Consider the following 19,757-nt stretch of genomic DNA (forward strand, 5'->3'; position numbering starts at 1 on the left):
TAAATCCAGAGAAATTCTTGCTACCTTGATTTTTTTTTTATGGGAGGAAAAAATGAAACCCACACGTACAGTGAAGCCGTGGATGTGAAGCGTAGTTGAGCCGTAACTACTCATGCTTTTCAGTGGTTGGTTTGCTGATTCGGTACAAGGTTCCTTGTGTCGAAGCAAGAGCCTCGTGTCCATGGTATCTAGAGGTCACTCTTAGTTGGGCAATGTGGCTTTTTTTTTCTCACACATTCTGAAAAGCAGGGCCATGTGTTTTTTTTTTCCCATTTTTTCTATCCAGATTGGTAATGACCAACTGAAGGAAAGTCTCCCAATCCAATTGGTAATGTAACTGTTTTTCTCTCCTCTAATGCTGCCTGCTCAGTTGGAGCTGCAGGTAGGTTTGTCTCCTGTGTCTCACTTGACGGAATGCTATGTGTTTGCCTGACCTGCTGTTCTTTGCAACCTGTACTTGCTAAATCCTGGTGGAAACCACAGTTGGGTTGCTATAGTAAACACAAATGAATCCTGATCCTTTATTTGCTCATCAGTCAGTGAGTGGACCTCAGAGTCCTCGCATACCCAATGAAGGATGGGACTACATCATCTCCAAGGTCCCTTCCAGCTCTCCACCCAAGGGGTTAGCTTACGGGATGGTACTGAGTTCTATCATTCTCTTCCCTAGGTACACAACTGAATTATCACTGGAGCGTTTTCCTCTAGTTTGCACTCTGAATAGAGAGTCGTTACTAGTGGAAGATAATTTACAGTCAGGTTAACCTGTAATCACTACAGAAATTTGGAAGAAGGGAAGGGGAGAGGGCAAAAGAGAGGTTAGGGGACAGTCCATGCAGGAGGTGAGTCACAGGCTGGTCTCTGAATGAAGGTGTCCGTAGGACGAGAGGCTCGCTGATCAGAGCTCCTGAAAAGCAGGAAGAAAATAGGTTAAAAAAAAAAGTGTCCAAAAAAATCAAAAACTAGGAGCTGGCTGTGTGGGATAGTGGGTTAAGCCTCCACTTGTGATGCTGGTATCCCATATTGGATGACCAGTTCAAGTTCTGGCTGCTCTGTTGGTAATGCAGCTCCCTGAAAATGTGCCTGGCAAAGCAGCAGATGATTACTCAAGGACTTGGGTGCCTTCCATACTCATGGGAGACCTGGGTGGAGTACCCAGTCCTGCCTTTGACCTGGGTGAGCCAGGCATTTGAGGAGTGAACCGGCAGACCAAAAGATTTCTCTATTTCTCACATTCTCTCTTTTACTCTGCCTTTCAAGTAAATGAATGAATGGATGAATGAATGAATAAATCCTGGGTGGGGAGGAACCAACATGACTGACTTCCTTTTAGAATCAAGATCATAACAGTATAAAAATTGTTTGATAATTTAGATCCCTTTGGCTATCCATATCAACCTTTAGAAACATTTTTGTGGTTTTTTTTGTCTGCAAGGAATATATTCATGGGGAATTCATTGCAGAGCAAGCAGACTCCTGCATCACAGAATCTAACAACAATTCTATCTTGCCATCCTTTAAGCAGCTGATGTGCTGTTCAGTATGGTGTGTAGGTGGACTGCCTCTCAGGGCAGAAACCCTGCAGCAGGTCTGTGTGCCACCTGCATCGTTTCCATGGCTTCTTTTAGAAATATGCACCAGGTGTGGCTCTGAGCTGCAGAGGAGCCTTTGGTGTGGAAGTGGCTAGCAAGGGGCATACAGAGCAGGCACCATTCCAGCACAGTTACTACCTTGTGATATGAGGGTTACATGGAATCATTAGATTGGAGAAGTAACAGCCTTGCTGTCAAGGCCTTAGCCAGTGTTCATGGCTCCGTGGAAATGTAAACGCTGATAAGAGCTGTCAGTAGAACTCAGGGACTAGAACCAGGTCACTGCTGAGTTTAAATCAAGTGTCTGAGGGTACTCATGCTAATCAGAAATGACAGAAGACTGAGTAGCAAATGGACCATATCACAGCCAAGGGCAAGTGGGATCCTCAGCGGTACCAGTATCAGTGTGTGCTGTGTCTGTCCCTGGAAATGTCACCCTACTCAGAGGGAGGAAGCAGCTCTGATGTGACTGGCATGCCCTGATCTGTGTGCCTTAGCAGAGTGTCTGTTTATCTGCCGTCTTTCCATGGTGTCAGGAAAGCAGACAGAATAGTAAGAGCTTTTATGTTAAGGAAGTGTCTGTGTAGAAGGCGTAGAAATATTAGGAGACTGCTTGGCAGCAGAAGGAAGTGGTAAGAAGAAGCTGACTTGAATAAGAGCTGCTCTTGGAGATCTCTGCAGATGATATGGAAAAGACCATAAAGTGAGCTCTTTTGAAGTTCACATGAAAAATGTTCCAGGGCCTAAATCACCAGCAAACATTTCTTATGAGCTAAGAAGTTTATTGAGGCTTCTAGACTCAAAGGAGACTAAACTGTGATGCAGCCCCACAAGTGGCCCCAGCCAGCTTGCCAAGATGCCAGAGCAACTGATGATCCGCTGTTAGAGAAGTTCTGTTACAAAGTGACTATATTCAGGTATTTCATGAAATCAAAAATAAGCATTTCGCTTTTCTGCAAGTGATGATTTCGCCAGGAATGCTGTTTGGAGGCCACTGCTCCAGAGTAAGGGTTGAAGCATCACTCATGTATCTTCTTCATTGCACAGGTGATGCTTTAAGAGCTCCATGAAGCCTTCTGTACCTTTTCCTCCAGCTACATAGGTGTACCCATTCGCAGATGTACACTTTGAGCGAGTTCTCCTCCCCCATCACAGCTATCTAGAACCTTCTCTTGGAGTTTGGAGGAACTTTTGAATACATCTTCGTGGTTAGTGAAACCAAAATCCCAGTTCTGTGTTCTGTTGTGAATGGTGACTGTGGAACCACTCCCTGCTGAGTGTGAGTTCTAACGCCAGGGCCCCCAGGGATTGGCACAGAGTACCCACATGCCCCTCCCGGAAGTTCCTGTGACTGCGCAGAGGTACAAGGTGGCTAATCAGCACACGCGCAGCCTATTACTGAACAAAAAGCAAGACTGGCCATGCTAGATGCGAGATGAAGCAATATGTTTAACCTTGCTGGCACTGCATTCTAGCCAGTAGAATGAAGCAGCTACATTGGGACTTGCCTTCTGCAGCTTCCTACATAGGAAGTGATAAGATGCTTTTTCAATCTCCCTCTTAGCTGTGTGCTCAAGTACCATACCTCAGGGACACAGTAACATGAAACTGAATTGTTAATTTCCTTTTTAGTCTGCTGTTAAGTTGGGGTCTACAATATAAATCACAAAGCATAAAATTCATTCTGTTGAAATGGTTCTTAGACTATTCCTGAAGTTGTAAACATGTTACCACTATCTAGGTCCAGAAATTGTTCATTACTCCCAGAACAAACCCTGTAAAATGTCCTCTTCCAACCTCACCCATGGCCAAGACCCACTGTCCTTTAATACTTCCTATGACCTGCTTTTCTTTTTTTTTTTTTTTTTTTCCACTAAACACTTGAATCAGCTCCAGTCTCTTTTGCTTAAGGACCTCAGCAAGTAGCATTTGGCACACTGGTTCCAGCCTCGCTCATGCATATGTGACTTCCCCGCCTCTTCATGCAAACCTTTCACTTTTATCCTATTCCATCCTGGGATTTGTCCTGCCATACAGACCTTCCATGGAGAACACTCCGTTGAGTGTTCCTTAAATCCTTTCAGAAGCAAACACACCTACGTAGACAAAAGAAAAGCAGAAAGGTTTGTCTTTTCGAGATGGCTTCGTTTCCAGCATCTTTGCCAGAAAAATCTTCCCTCCCGGTGTACACACAGGAAGTCTGCAATGGAGGAGTGCTCCTCCCTGTCTACACGAGTGTGAGCCACTTCCCGCTGGATTGCCTCCCTATATAATCACGTTTGTGTGTGTCTTTCAGAACGCAGCTCTTCAGCATCTGTTTATTCGGAAGTCTTTCCGGCCTTTTAAGTGTTTGCAGTGTGGGAAGGCCTTCCGGGAGAAGGACAAACTGGACCAACACTTGCGCTTCCATGGGCGGGAGGGAAACTGCCCGCTGACCTGTGACCTCTGTAACAAAGGCTTCATCAGCAGTGCATCCTTGGAGAGCCACATGAAGCTCCATTCAGACCAGAAGACTTACTCTTGCATTTTTTGCCCAGACTCCTTTGACCGTCTTGATCTGTTGAAAGATCACGTGGCCGTTCATATCAATGATGGCTACTTCACCTGCCCAACTTGTAAGAAACGGTTCCCAGATTTTATCCAGGTGAGTGTTTCTGCTGCTGAGGTTGCTGTCTGCTTCCTTCTTTGGTAAAAAGAAACCGCACTCTTTGGAAGATTGGAACCACGTAGCAGCTGCACGGTCATCCTTGCCTTGAAACAACTTTACAATCAAGAATAACTGGTCTTCAATCAAAGTGCTTCTGGTAAACAGAAGATTATTCTGAGGCTTAAATGTGCAGAGCAGAGGCTGACATTGAAACACTGATGTTACATGACAAAAATAAATATCCAGATAAGGTTGTCATTGTTTGGAGATCTTTCTTAATCCATGTTCATTGTCCATTATTCATAAAATGTGTGGAGCCTGTTGAAGACAGCTTCTAGTTTTAAAGACTTAGCGTCAGCTCCCTACCGCTGTAGCTTCCAACTGTCTTGCTTTTGTAAGGTCATGTGTTTTGGAAGGAAACAAAGAGAAAGTTGGGATGTAGTATGTGTTGGTGCTGTACGCTGGCTGCCTCCTTTTATTATATTCTTTGTTGTAGCCAAAGAGGTAGAGATAAATTTCAGAATCATCATGATTTCATTGGAACCCCAAATGGTATTTTTGTTCATTCGTCAGTGAACAGTTGAGTCAAAATATTCCTTAACAAGAAATTACCAAAGTGAAAGGAGACTAGATTTCAATCATCTTTCTGCTAGTGTTGAAAGTGCTGGACATTTCCTTAATTTGCACTGATATTAAAAAGGTTACTTTCAGGTAGAATTCAACAGCAGAAGAAACTTCAATTTAAAAAAAATTGTAAATGCAAATAAAACTGTAAGGTTAAAAAAAAAGATTAAAGACAAATATTTTTATAGGAAGAAAAAAATAATGAAGTAAAATGTCTTACATAAACTCTTTGACACGACTCATCCTTTAACTCCCATCTGTTCGGTGTGAATGGCTAAGAGAGTTCAAAAGGCATATTCCTTTATTTAAATAAAGCAAAGGGAACAGCCCAGTTTGGGAGAGGTGATGCTAGCCTTGTGTTATTCTCAGAAACAGTAGATGCTGTGTCTAATCTGTGTCTGTAGCTGTTGAGACTCTGGTTTTGGCCGTGGAAGGACCAGTGCCCCCCAGAGGCTGAGCTGATGCAGTGCATGTTGAAGGCAGAAGGAAATGAGGAAGAATTCTTGTGTTGTTTTCCTATAAATACTTTCTGAATCTGCTCCATTTATTTTTTATTTAAACATGTTTTCTAGACATTTACTTTTTTTTTAAATTTTAAATGGTTTTGTATTTTATTCACTTGGGAGTCAGAGACACAGAGCCAAGCAGAGAGAGCTCCTCCATCTGATGATTCACCCTTCAAATGCCAACTAAATGGCCCACAACAGCCAGAGCTGAGTGGATTCAAAGCCAGGAGCCAGGAACCTCTTCTGGGTCTCCCACACGGGTGCAGGGTCCCAAGGCTTTGGGCCGTCCTGGACTGCTTTCCCAGGCCATAAGCAGGGAGCCAAATCAGAAGTGCAGCAGCTAGGACCAGAATCAACACCTGTATGGGAATGCTAACACTACAGGCTGAGGCTTAGCTTACTAAGCCACAGATCCTGTTTCTCAGCTCCATCCCTTTATTTCTAAGTATTTTATTTATTTGAAAGGCAGAGCAACATAGAAAAGGAGGGGTAGCTCTAACTCCTGGTTCACTCCTCAAATGGCTACAGTGTTAGTGACTGGGCCAGGCCAAAGCCAGGAATGTGGAACTCCAGGTGGGTCTCCCCAGAGAGTAGCTGGGGTCCAAGCACTTGGGCCATCTTCTACTGCTTTCTCAAGCGCATTAACAGGCAGCAAGATCAGAAACAGAGGTGCCAGGATGGGAGCTGTGGCTCCAATATGGGATGCTAGTATGGCAGCCAGTAGTTTAACCCAGTGCACCCCAATGCCTGCCTTCGCTTTTAATCTTAAGGAAAATTATCTCCAAGTTATTAGAGATTTAACCATCTTTATTCTCTTCAGAGGTTAAGGTTAAAGTTTCCTTTGACTTTTGTCTTGTTTCTTTGTACCAGGGGACAATAAGTCTTAGCGTGAAAGCCAGTTAATTCTGATTGATTTACAGGGCCAGGCTGTTAAATGGTCGTAGTCGAGCCTTTGGCTCCCTCTAGCGTTGGTAACCTAAATTTTTCCATGGTCTTCATTGCCAGGTGAAAAAACACGTGCGCAGCTTCCACTCGGAGAAGATCTACCAGTGCACAGAATGTGACAAGGCCTTCTGTCGCCCCGACAAGCTGCGACTCCACATGCTCCGGCACTCGGACCGCAAAGACTTCCTGTGCTCCACCTGTGGGAAGCAGTTTAAGGTATGGCAGCAGTACACAGCTGGAGGGACTCCTCATGGCCACTGCCATCACAGCCTGCCAAGGAAACGTGTCGTTCACTCAGTCAGCTCTTCTGAGAGCTCATCTTCTCACCTTGGCTCCCATGCCTGCCTTTAGAAAAAATTAGGATGACCCAAAATCCCTTAGTTTGTCGAACGAACTAAGATTCCCTAAACACAGTCATAATGCATTGTGCAGTAAAAGAATGCAAATGCATATTGACTTGTAGTACTAAGTGGCTATTGAGGAATCGCTAAGACCTCAATACATTTAACTGACCATCTAAATCCAAAGATGCATATGAGGCTCTAAGGAAACATCAGAGCTGCAGCTAAGCAGGCAGCAGGAGTCTCATCTGACAGAGATGGGCAAGCAGAAGACACTCAGAGGGCTGAACCTACCTTGGGATAGTAATGACCTGTAGGATTCAGGGGGAAAATCTGTCAGTAAGTTGGCTGGAGCTTGGAAGAAACCAAGGAAATGCCCTCAGGAGACTCAGAAGGTAGGAGATGTGAAACAGCAACATCTGTACCACTGGGAAGCCGTGACTCTGCAGAAATGTCACCACCTGGGATCGTGGATCACACATTGTCCTGGAAGCTGGCAAAGCATCCGGAACAGGTCCAGGGAAGCCCAAGGGTGCATTTGTATAGAATGTGTAGCTGATCAAAAGAGGTAGGAAGTCATTTTCAAAGCTTGGGTTTGGCAGGATGTGTGCTACAGAATAGGCTTTCAGTGTAGCAGCACAGTGTGGGACTTTGCAGAGAACTACAGTGTGGAAGTATAGGTAAACCTGGACATTTTTCTGCTTCTTTACTTTAAAAAATTGTATCTAGAAGGAGCTGTATCTTGTGATGTGTTTGAATCGGTATCCATTCGATGCATTTTGATAATCGCGTGCCAAAAATGATTTAAGAGCTTAAAGGTTAGAAGATCTTAGAAGATGAGACGTTAGAGTCTCATGGGAGATGTTGAGAGAGCACTCGCTCGTGTGCCCTTTGTAGCTCTCATGGGGGTGGCCAGTGGGCACTTTCCTGGGAATCTTGGACCTAGAACCTCTAACTGCACAATGAACCAATGAAGGAGCACTCTGGTGTGGCCACTTGGCCTGTGTTACTGCGCCTCGTGGTGGATGTGGAGTTGACCGATAGGCCTGAAGGTCAGTTAAGAGGGCAACTGGCACCGCTGTACCTGATGGTGTTTCTGGCTACATGGGACTGCCCTGTTCCCACTTACCACTCTGATGCCAACTTGGAGCTACACTGGAAGGGATTGCTTTTTTTTTTTTAAAAGAGATTTATTTTTATTGGAAAGGCAGATATACAGAGAGGAGGAGAGACAGAGAGGAAGACCTTCTGTCCAGTGATTCGTTCCCCAAGTGAATGCAGCGGCTGGAGCTTAGCCAGTCCGAAGCCAAGAGTCAGGAGCTCTGCCTGGTCTCCTATGTGGGCAGGGGCCCAAGGCCTTGGGCCATCCTCAACTGCTTTCCCAGGCCACAAGCAGGGAGCTGGATGGGAAGCAGGGTCACCGGAATTAGAACTGGCAACTATATGGGATCCTGGCGCATGCAAGGCGAGGACCTTAACCACTATGCTATCGCTATTGGCTATTGCGCAGGGCCCCAGGGATTGCTTTTAAATATGGTTCCCCCTAAGCAAGTTGACACAGTGTATCTTTCAGACTCTACCCGGGGCTAGAGAATAAACCTGATATGCTGTTCCTTCTGAGCAACTCTGAAATAGCCCTTCACACAGATAGAACCCCAGTTTTCTCATCTAAAAGATACTGCAAGATCTGGCCCCAGACAGCCTACTCAGTTCTCGTTGCTGCTGCGCCTCCCAGCTCTACTTGGCATTCACTTGACTCTGGAACCCACTTTCTGAGAGCATGTAATATTTGCCCTTCTTCCCACCTGTACCTGCAAGTAAACTTTCATACTCCTCACTTCATTTCACCTTGCAAATGTCACTTCGTAAGGGGTGTTTCTTGGTCCCGAATTAAGTGCCTCTGTCCTGAATCCCCACAGGCCTTTGGTGGCAACCCCGTCAGAGTGTGTATAAATCGTATGTGCCTGTCCTGCTCTGGTTAGTCCCCAAGAGGACAACTTCCATAAGGCAAAGCAGGACTTTTTGACTTAATGGGAAAATCAGACAGGCACATTAAAAAAATATCGACAATATAGTAGAAGAAAGAATGAAGTGCTAAGGGAACGATTAACTCTGATTAGGGGTATAGGAGGCAGGTCATAAAGAAAGTGATGCTTATGAATTCACCAGAGGGTAGGGAAGAGTTTGTGAGCTCAGGGAAGGGAGATCATGAGGAATGAGGGAGCAGAAGGGACAGAAGCAGTGCCATTGGTCAGGGGATGGTGAGAGACGGAGAGCATGCAGGATCTGATATGAGACCTCGTAAAAGGAAGTCACAGAATTAGATTAAGCCAGCTTGTGATGCTGAATAACTAGAGTTGTAGGGAAGAGTGCTACAGATGTGCCGGAGCTGAGCTGGCTTCAGGCAGAGGCTGTGGGCTTGCAGAGGAGAGCCCATATTCAGCACAGTTATTATAGGTGGCTCAGCAAGATGCCACACCTATGTGAAAGTCTGAAGGGGGCTGGCAAGGCAAGCCATCTGGGTGGAGAGGTTGGATATTTGGGAACACAACTGGTATTCAAGGAGCTAGACTCAGGCCAGAGCGGAGCGGTGGGGAGATAATGAATTCGGTTTTAGAGCTAATAGGACAGAAAGGCCTTGTGGAAACCAGGCATTCAAGACTCACATGCCTGCATGATATGGCATGGCGTAGTGTTTGTACAGACTGGGAATCCTCTCCAGATGGGTCAAACTGGAGAATTTCAGATTTTAGATACTCCGTTATTTATTCACATAGTGATGCACCTTGGGGATGCATCACCTATGTTTTATTTACTTTTATATTCAGAGTATGAAGATAATTTTTTGCAGTTGTTTTAAGTAATCTTGTACAAGAAGCAGCATTTCATGGCATAGAATTTTCCACTTGTGGCACCATGTCAGCACTCAAAAATATTCAGACTTTTGGAACATTTCAAGTTTTGGAAATTTGGATTAGGAGTGCTCAACCCATATTAGAATTAGGTCTGTGCACTTACATGATGATTCAGTAAAGGAAGGTGACTGCTTAAAGGAAATGAGTGGGGGAAATTAGTGAATGCTGATGCATAGGCGAAGGTGTGCATACGGGTATATCACTGTGTCTGTGCTAACAAGAAATGCTGTTTGTTAGGACAGTGGTCTTTATCCAGTCCTCACTGCAGACTGACAAACTCTGATCAGACTCTTCTGGTCTTCCAGAAATGAGAGGAGGTGAAGCTAGAAAGAAGGAGCAATTGGGTCTCAAGGGAGCCTGCCTGCCTCTGGAACGTGGCGCTGAGCATGTTCCTGATGCTGTGGGCATCAAGGAATGCTTGTTCAAGTAATATGCTGAAAAAAGAAGTTGTTAAAAAAAGAATCCCTGGAAAAAAAAGTGAAAAGAACTGGCCTTGTAGAAAGGTTCAGGTTTTTACTAGACTAAGAGAGAGAGAGAGAGAGAGAGAGCCAGAGTTCTGTACTGGACAGGGAGTTTGCATAATGTTTTAGTTTCTTTAAATTCAGGATAAGCTAGGTCTAACTTTTATTACTTAGGAGAAAAAAAAAAAACCCAAAAGCACAAAAAACAAAACAGATCCCTGAATTGGTAAACCAAAAGCTGAGCCCTGGATCATGCGCTCTGTGCATAATGGGCACTCATGTTTTTCATTGGACCACTAGGTCCATATGTGCAAGTTTCTTCCTTAAATTTATCTGGCATGTAGAAGAATATCATTGTGTTTGTTGAAATGTGTGGGAATTGAGGCTATATCTGGCTTTGTAAGTCTAGTGTTACTCATCACTCATTTTCAGTTTGTCTGACAGTCTTTAAACACATACGTGGTCCACGTATCCTTTGATTTCTGCGTAATGCAGACTCTTCCTTCTCAAAATTCAGCATGTCCCTTTGTGGCCTTTCAGGCCTTTGTCCTGGTAGGAACCAGAACTCCAGCCACCTGGATGCCTCTTAGTAGGTTTGTGGTAGCTGCTAATTTGTAGGATTTTCTCATTATCCCTTCAATTACAATTTCTCCACCCTTCTCCTGTCCCCTTTTTCAATACTCCCTTTCAAACAGCGAAAAGACAAACTGCGGGAACACATGCAGAGGATGCACAATCCGGAGAGGGAGGCCAAGAAAGCCGACCGCATCAGCCGCTGCAAGACCTTCAAACCTCGCATCACAACCACGGACTACGACAGCTTCACCTTCAAGTGCCGCCTGTGCATGATGGGCTTCCGGCGGCGAGGCATGCTGGTCAGTGCCAGGCATTTGCAGCTTGCTGTGGGTGATGGTGCCTTTTGTGTTGTCACCTGTACCTACTTGTCCTGTCTGACCACGGCTCGGGGAGAAACGGAGGCGAACGACTTTCCATTTAGGATCCTCTCCACTCTCCACTGCCCTCCCCTGTTACTGTCTCAGTGACCTCCTGGAGGGCGTTTTCATTTTTTTGCCCTTTCAGTCTTTTTATTCTTATTCCTTTTTATTCTGTGATTCTCATCAGACAATCCAGCGGTGTCTTTGCCTTCTCCTTGACTGTGCCCTGTCAGTGCGTCTCTGTTGCAGGTTTCAGAGAGCAACGGAAGGCCCAGGCCAGCCACCCTATTAAGGTAGTCAGACCTCTGCCAGGAGCTGGCATGTCATGGAGTAATGTTTAAAATTCTGAGCCATAGTTTCTTTTTCAGTGTTTTCTCTGAATGAGACTAGGGGCTAAATAGTCAGAGACGCATTTGCATCAAGAGCATCCTCTAGCGACCTCTGTGCCAGTGCAGTTTGCCTTTTCTGGCAGTCGTTGTTCCAGCCAAAGCCTGTCCGTGACCTCCACCTTGGGCTCCGACTCCCCTCTGGTTATTTCTGAGTGCCTGTTGCTGTGCTGCTGTCCGAAGGGCAAGGGATGCCGATTTCAGCCACCTGCCTTCAACTTGTGGTCCTCCTTACCAGTGGCATTTGTTTAGCTTCTGTTGATGGTGGCGTCTTTTTTCTTTCATTTATCCTTTTTTTCCTCCCCATTTTAGGTGAATCACTTATCCAAGAGGCACCCGGACATGAAGATTGAGGAGGTGCCAGAGCTAACCCTACCCATCATTAAACCCAACCGTGACTACTTCTGTCAGTACTGTGATAAGGTAAAGGGAGAACTCTGCAGCTACACACTGTGGGTGTCCTGCAGGGAGCCAGCTTGTCGGCCCATATAAATATGCACTAGGATCTAGCAGGTACTCCTAGCAGATGGTTCCCTGTCTCTCAGTAGTTTTCCATTTGGATAAAAAGGCCTAGAGATGCCCTTGGGAATTAACTGGCTTTGGTTTTGTTGTTGTTGTTATTGCTGTACTTACTCTGTGATTTCTGTTATGAGATCCAGGTATGTGAATTAATTTAAAATTCTTTAAGATCTAAAATGAGGGTGTTTGTCATCTTACTCACACTATATTGGTAGTTTTTGGATTTCTAGACTATGAGTGGGATGTGAGGAAGGTTTGAGAGTTCGTTCTCCATCGTTACTGCTCTTTGTTTGTTAGGACCAAGGGACTGTATGTCAATTGTTTCATTGTAATACAGCCTCTAAGGTAGTGGAGCTTTGTTAGCTTAAAAGTAGGATATATTCTTTTAAACATAGGTTCCCCCACTGGAGGTCTAGTTGCTGTTGAACTTGATGTTTGGAAATTCCTTGGTTCCCAGTAGTCAGTGTATTGTAATAGGCTAGAATGTGGAATGGCTTGGAAACAGTTTGCTTAGGCCCGGCATAGTAACCTAATGGCTAAATCTTAGCCTTGCACGTGCAGGGATCCCATATGGGCATATCCTGGCTATTCCACTACCCATCCAGCTCCTTGCTTGTGGCCTGGGAAGGTAATGGAGGATGGCCCAAAGCCTGGGGACTCTGCAGCCATGTGAATGAACCAGAAGAAGCTCCTGGCTCCCGGCTTCGGATTGGCTCATCTCTGGCCATTGCAGCCACTTGGGGAGTGAACCGGGGGATGGAAAATCTTTCTTTAAGTCTCTCCTCTCTGTAAATCTCACCTTCCAATAAAATAAATAAATCTTTAAAAAAAAGAAAGAAACAGTTCGCTTTCTAGGGCTATATACATCTACCTATTATTATTATTTATATATTTAAGATTTATTTTATTTTTATTGGAAAGTCAGATATTTAGAGAGTAGTGGAAACAGAGAAGATCTTCCATCTGATGATGCACTCCCCAAGTGGCTGCAATGGCCAGAGCTTCGCCGATCTGAAGCCAGGAGCCTGGAGCCTCTTCCAGGTCTCCCGTATGGGTGCAGGCTCCCAAGGCCTTGAGCCATCCTCTACTACTTTCCCAGGCCACAAGCACGTTGCTGGATGGGAAGCGGATGGCGCCACCAGGATTAGAACCGGCACCCATATGAGATCCTGACACGTGCAAGGCAGGGACTTTAGCTGCTAGGTTACCGTGAGATTTGTTTATTTATTCGAAAGTCAAAGTTACAGGGGAGGGGAGAGAGAGAGATTGCGTTGCTGGTTCACTTCCCAGATGATGCTAAGAGCTGGGGCTGGACCAGGCTGAAGTCATGAGTTAGTTACCCAGCTGGGTTCCCACATGGGTGACAGTGGCCCAAACCTTTGGGCCATCCTCCATTGCTTTTCCCAGGTCATTAATGGGGAGTTGAACTGAAAGTGAAACAAGGCCCGGCACTGTGGCCTAGCAGTTAAAGTCCTCGCCTTAAACATGTCTGGATCCCATAGAGGCACTGATTCTAATCCCGGAAGCTCCACTTCCCATCCAGCTCCCTGTTTGTGGTCTGGGAAAGCAGTCGAGGATGGCCCAAAGCCTTGGGACCCTGCACCCCCGTGGGAGACCTGGAGGAAGTTCCTGGCTCCTGACTTCAGATTGGTGCAGTACCAGCCGTTGCGGCCACTTGGGGAGTGAATCGTTGCATGGATTCACTGTCTCTTCTCTCTGTATATCTGACTTTGCAATAAAAATAAAAGAAATCTTAAAAAAAAAAAAGCAAGTGAAGCAGCCGGGACATGAACTGGCACCATGTGGGATGCTGATATTGCAGGTGGCAGGTTAACTCACTATACTACAGTGTTAACCTCCGTCACCTACCTTTTATACTTAGGGTAATGAGTGTTTTCACAGTTGCAATCTCATGAAAAATACCTAGTATATCTATATTGTATTATTACTTTATCCTAATTTATGCTATATACTTACTGTCTTTTAGCAGAGAATATACTTTATTTTCACCTATATGAATACTTTCCCTCGTTTCCTTATCATGGGATTGTTACTTCGTTTTGTTTTAACCAATAAAGCAAAAACAGTGCCCTGCTTTCATGGCTGTGCATTTGAATTTTCAGGTCTATAAAAGTGCAAGTAAGCGGAAGGCCCACATTCTGAAGAATCACCCCGGAGCTGAGCTGCCACCGAGCATTAGGAAGCTTCGTCCTGCTGGCCCCGGCGAACCCGACCCCATGCTGCGCACCCACACCCAGCTGACGGGCACCATCGCCACCCCTCCCGTCTGCTGCCCGCACTGCTCCAAGCAGTACAGCAGCAAGGTAGGGGCGCAGCTTCTGACTTGCTCTCAGGTCACAACCTTTGCCAACGGATTCTCTTCTCGTTGAGATGGCTCAGCAGCTTCTTCTGACTTGACAGGGGATGAAGGGGCTATTTTCCTTGTTTCTGGGAACAGGGACCACAGCGAAGGATGAGGAGGCAGTGTTGTGGACTTGCCCAGGAAGCAGCACTGTCCAGTAGACTGGTGCCGGACTGTTGTCCTTTTCCTTGAGCCTGGAGAGGGCTTCCTATGAGTGTTGAGGCTCACGGCTTATGAGTTCAGGCTGTTGGAGGCACTGTAGGGGATCCAAACAATGGGCCATTTTTGCTGGGAGACCACGACTGCGCACAGTAATAGGGAATGGGGGCTACTACTGCTGCTCCAAATTCTTTTTCTTTTTTTTTTTTTTTATTTGCCTTCTTTAAGAAAAAGGTTTTTAAAATTTTTATTGGAAAGGCAAATTTATAGAAAGAAGGAGAGGCAGAGAGAAAGCTCTTGCATTCGCTGGCCAAATGGCTGCAATGGCTGGAGCTAAGCCAATCTGAAGCCAGAAGCCAGGAGTTTCTTTCAGGTCTCCCATGTGGGTACAGGGTCCCAAGGCTTTGGACTATTCTCCTATGGTTTCCTAGGCCACAAGTAGGGAGCTGAATAGGAAACGGAAGTAGCTGGGACATGAACTGGTGCCCATATGAGATCCTGGCGCTTGTGGAAGGAGGATTAGCCAATTCAGCCATCATACCAGTCCCTCCATGTTCTCTTTCTTTTTTGAAAGGCAGAGAGAGAGAGAGAGAGAGGCAGGACAGACCGACAAAGAGGGCTGGTTCACTCCGCAAATCCTCCATATCCAGGGCTGAAATGTGGCTGACACAGGGAGGCAGGAACTTAATCCCGCAGGAGCCATCTTTTCTGTCTCCCTGGGTCTCCATTAGCAGGAGACTGCAGTCGGTAGCTGGAGCCAGGAATCAGACACAGATGCTCTGCTGGAGGAAGCGTGCATTTCAGTTGCTAGGCTACATGCTTCCTCTGGAAAAAAAAAAACTCCTAAGGCAAAAGAGAGGACATTAGGGGACCTTTGGAAGGTGAGAAAGACTAAGAGTGACTGTTTTCAGGTAACTGTTCTTGGTTTTTCGCTCTAATTTTTTCAGACCAAAATGGTCCAGCACATTCGAAAGAAGCATCCAGAGTACGCCCAGCTGCCCAACACCATGCACACACCTTTGACGACGGCGGTGATCAGTGCCGCCCCAGCTGTCCTGACGACAGATAGCACCACTGGAGAGACCGTGGTGGTAAGCGTGTGGCAGGCAGGAGCCTGTCCTCTCCTGCGGTGTCCTGGACTCTTCCCAACTCCAGAGCCATGTCCATCTTGCTCATCAGTGGGCTGCACACGTAGCCCGTCATCAGTTTTCTACTGAAGGCGTTAAGATTGGGTCTCCTGGCTGAGTGTTCTGGAGCTTGGTGTGAAAGGGCCATCCTGACATTTCAGTGCTGCTGAGGGGCGGCAGGATTGTCAGGTCCTCGAGAGCATCCACCCTGGACCACGGGCACACAGGCAGGCGTGGCTTAGTCATGGTTGCTGATGTGGGTGCAGAGTCTGCCAGCATTCTCTCAAACTCGCTGGCCCCAGGGCTAATTTGTAGCTCTGTATCCATCTGTGAGACAAACTGCATTTCAGTAGGATTTAAGCACGCTGGAATAGTTATAGTAGTGTTACCAATGACTGCATTTTCTTTTCTTTTTTTTTGTAGACAACAGACCTGCTAACCCAGGCAATGACAGAACTGTCCCAGACCTTAACAACGGATTACCGAACGCCCCAGGGGGACTACCAGAGGATTCAGTATATCCCAGTGTCTCAGTCTGCATCCGGTCTCCAGCAGCCTCAACACATCCAGCTCCAGGTGGTCCAGGTAGCTCCAGTACGTATGACCTTTTCTCTTTAGCTCTGTGACCACCAGAGTGCCATCAGCCGTGACAGGAGTCGGTGTCAGCTCCCAGAGCATCAAAGCTCTGGCTGGGGTGTCTCAAAACCTCAGGCACTTGTGAGACAGCCAGTCCGCCTCCCCCAGCTGTCAGGGCCTCGGCTGTAGCACTGTAAGAGGGATCTGTCTCTAGGAGTAGGGGATTTTCACTGTGATGTGTTTAATAGTGCGTGCCACTACAGAACAGTGTGTCCTAAGCTCTTCCAAACCCTCGTCTTGTAGCATTTGGGCTGTCTCTTTAGGAATGAGCCCCTTTCGTAAATGCCTACTGGGGCATCAAATGATATATTAATGGGAGATTGGAAGGAAAAAACCATTTTTAAAAAGATTTATTTCATTTATTTCAGTGGCAGAGGTACAGAGAGAGAGGGAGACACACACACACACACACACACACACACACACACACACACACCCCTTCCATTTGCTAGGCGAGACTTAAGCCAGGAGTTAGGAACTTTTTCCAGGTTTCCCCTGTGGATGCAGGGGCCCAAGCAGTTGTGCCATGCCTTTCTGCTTTCCCTGGGCATGTGAGAAGGGAGCTGGATCAAAGCAGAACAGTGAGGATTTGAACCTGTGCCCATACTGGATGCTGGCACTTTTAGAAAGTGCCTTTTCTTCTGTTACAGCATAGTGCCAACCCCAGGTACCAAAATTTTCATTCAATCTCTGAATATTAGAACATTTTTAATAAAGAGGTACAATTATGTTCCTTCTACCAAATAATTTATAACTTAGTGTTACTGATGAAGAGCTAAAATAAGCAGTTCTGCATGAACTGTCATTTAATTGAATTTCACCAAGCAAGTATATTCTAGACGTCAGGGAACAATCTTGTTGCTTTGAAATCCCTTCGATCCTAAAAATTTAAAACTGATGTGGACATAGGAAATTAAACTTTAAAAATTTAAATTAATTAAATTAAAACAAACAAGCAAACAAAAACACAAGGTTTAATTTGAAGGAAGCATTACAGAGAGGGAGAGACACAGAAATATCTTCCACCTGCTGGCTCACTCCCCACAGAGATCAGGGCTGGCTGAGCCAAAGCCAGGGCTGTCCTTGGGCCATCTTCTGCTCCTTTTCTCAGGCTATTAGCAGAGAGCTAGATCAAAAGTGGAGCAGCTGGGACTCAAACCAGTGTCCACACAGGATGCCAGCATTGCAGAGAGTGGCTTAACACCCCCTATGCCACAGTGCTGACCCTAGGAAATGAAAAGTGACCACTGTCATTGGCTATTCTTGACTCTCTTCATTTTCCTACAAGGAGTTGCTTAGCTTTAGGCTTTGAAGGAATCCATGAGTCTGGAAGTTGCCCCATGATACAAGATACACATGCACATTAACTGGGGGAAGATGGGAGGCATGCTTTAGCCAGGTTTTCAAAGACAGTAATGAAATGTAAACAATTAGGAACCATAGTGACAAACCTAAAAGGAAATGGTCTTCTTTGGTCTCTTTTAACTGATAAAAGTCAACTATTTAATTGAAGTTTGATGGGGAAGGTAGGTAGTCCAGAGCTTCTCGGCCAGCTTCTGACAAGGAACTAGAGGAAGATCTATGTCCTCTTGCAGAATTGAATAGTGTTAGGCTAGAGGCATGAGGCTGAGAACAGCCTGTTCCTCCCCGCTTGTCCATCCTGGCCTAGGTATGGGGTCCGTGGGTGCATGGCCATGGATCTGATGCTCCTTCCATTCTTGTGTTGGAATGTTGTTTTCAAACCTCAGCAATAGCCTTACACATGTGGTTTCTGCCTATTTTTCTCCACCCCCAGGCCACCTCCCCTCACCATGCTCAGCAGCCCACCGTGGATGTTGGCCAGCTCCACGACCCTCAGACCTACACCCCGCATGCCATCCAGGTGCAGCACATCCAGGTGACGGAAGCCCCCACCTCAACACCCTCACCTGCCCAGGTATGCCTCTTTTTTTTTTTTTTTTTAAGATTTATTTATTTATTTGGAAGACTAAAGCCAGGAGCCTGATGCTCTGTATGGATCTCATGTTAGTGGCATGGACCCAAGCACTTGACCATGCTTTCCTGGCCACATGAGCAGGCAGCCAGATTGGAAGTGGAGCAACCTGGTCTCCAACTGGCACTCAAATGGAATGTCAGCATTGTGGGCAGCAGCTTAACCTGCTGTGCACCACAATGCCACTGTTCTAACCAATTTAACATGACTTCATAAACTGTAAGCGTTAGTAATGGTAAAGACAGTATTTTCAAAACGTTTTTATTTTCGGACCTTAATTGAAGAGTCTTAGCTTTGCCTCCAGTTTTTATAATGGTAAAGACACACATGAATCAAGTGATTGACTTCTCCCCACGTAGATCCCTGTGATGTCAGAGCCTGGAAAACAACACTAACCTTGGCTTCTTGTTGAACATGCAATTGCCAAGCTGTGCTTCTGTGACTAGGAAGTCACTTGGTGGAGAATTACAGTTTGTGTGCTCGAGTCGTTGTCGAAGGCGTCTAAGTTATTTAAGTCATGGGAGTTCAGAGGAGGGACAACCCTATATCAGACAGCCAAGGACCTTTCAGTAGAAGTTGTGGTCTTTGAGTTAGGTCTTGAAGAAAAGATGTGATTTTGCTGCAGTATCGAAGAAAACCTTACTATCTGAATAAATTCATATGGTGAGTCAAGACACAGAGATAGAAAATTGTGATACATTCATGGAAAGCAGTGAATGACTCTGTTCAGATTAGCATAACAGGAAATAATGTTTAGGAAGAAAATTGGAAAGTTGGTCTGGAGCTGGCCATGGAGGGCCTAGAGCGGCAGGCCAGGAAACGCGGGCTTGGGCCTGTAGCTAGGAGGAGCCCATTTGTGAAGGACCCTTCCGTACAGGTTATAGAGGAGATTATGACTTGTGAAGTCTATTTCTGTTTGTGTTCCCATTTAGCTTTGTCCCTTTGTTATTTTACTTCTCAATGTTTTTTAGCCTCATCTAATAATTTTGCTGTCATTAGTTTGTCTTTCTAATAGTTTATCAAATTCAGTGTTTTGGATACTCCTCTGAAAGCAAATTAGAATTTCAGAATTATAATCACTTCATAAATCCTACTTTTACCTGATATTATTACTTTAGTTGTCGTAACGTCAACATCAGATTTCATGGTAGCCCGACTTCCTTCCTTGGGTTACTCGTGGGTCTCACCTGTACTGGCATTCATTGATTCCTGCTCCTGCCTTCTCTCTCTCCCTAGGTCACGGGGCAGCCTCTGAGCCCCTCTCCACAGCAGTCGCAGCAGGGGCTCAGCCCCTCCCACATGCCAAGCAGTTCTTCTACACAAGGACAGGCCCTGCAGCAGCAGCAGAGCTCCTCCGTCCAGCACACGTACCTGCCCAATGCTTGGAATTCCTTCCGTGGCTACTGTGAGTCTGAGTCCAAAAACTGGGACAACACCATGTGTGTAGGTCATGGGAGGGTAATTCCTACCCTGAATTATCATGGCATCCACTTTCTATAGCATTTTGAATGAAAGTTTCAGATGATCAGTTACTACACTCTGGAGAACATGAATATGAGTGGTTTCGTGACAAAATCCAAGGCAGCGTTTTGACCTTCTAGAGCCACTT

The 19,757-nt window shown here is 45.8% G+C and overlaps 1 protein-coding gene across 1 annotated transcript in view; it reads left to right on the top strand.

The window, feature by feature from the left end:
* PRDM10 (PR/SET domain 10) overlaps window positions 1–19,757 on the top strand; it is a 99,637-nt gene that overhangs the window by 70,907 nt on the left and 8,973 nt on the right. The window contains exons 12-21 of the mRNA XM_040992667.1: window positions 371–382; window positions 3,889–4,236; window positions 6,375–6,530; window positions 10,727–10,906; window positions 11,665–11,775; window positions 13,995–14,195; window positions 15,340–15,483; window positions 15,943–16,113; window positions 17,951–18,091; window positions 19,385–19,553. Of these exons, the coding sequence (XP_040848601.1) occupies window positions 371–382; window positions 3,889–4,236; window positions 6,375–6,530; window positions 10,727–10,906; window positions 11,665–11,775; window positions 13,995–14,195; window positions 15,340–15,483; window positions 15,943–16,113; window positions 17,951–18,091; window positions 19,385–19,553 (1,633 nt within the window). The remainder of the gene's footprint in view (window positions 1–370; window positions 383–3,888; window positions 4,237–6,374; window positions 6,531–10,726; window positions 10,907–11,664; window positions 11,776–13,994; window positions 14,196–15,339; window positions 15,484–15,942; window positions 16,114–17,950; window positions 18,092–19,384; window positions 19,554–19,757) is intronic.

The sequence above is a fragment of the Ochotona curzoniae genome, unplaced genomic scaffold (assembly GCF_017591425.1).
Source record: "Ochotona curzoniae isolate NIBS_2020 unplaced genomic scaffold, NIBS_Ocur_1.0 contig_832, whole genome shotgun sequence".
NCBI lineage: Eukaryota > Metazoa > Chordata > Mammalia > Lagomorpha > Ochotonidae > Ochotona > Ochotona curzoniae.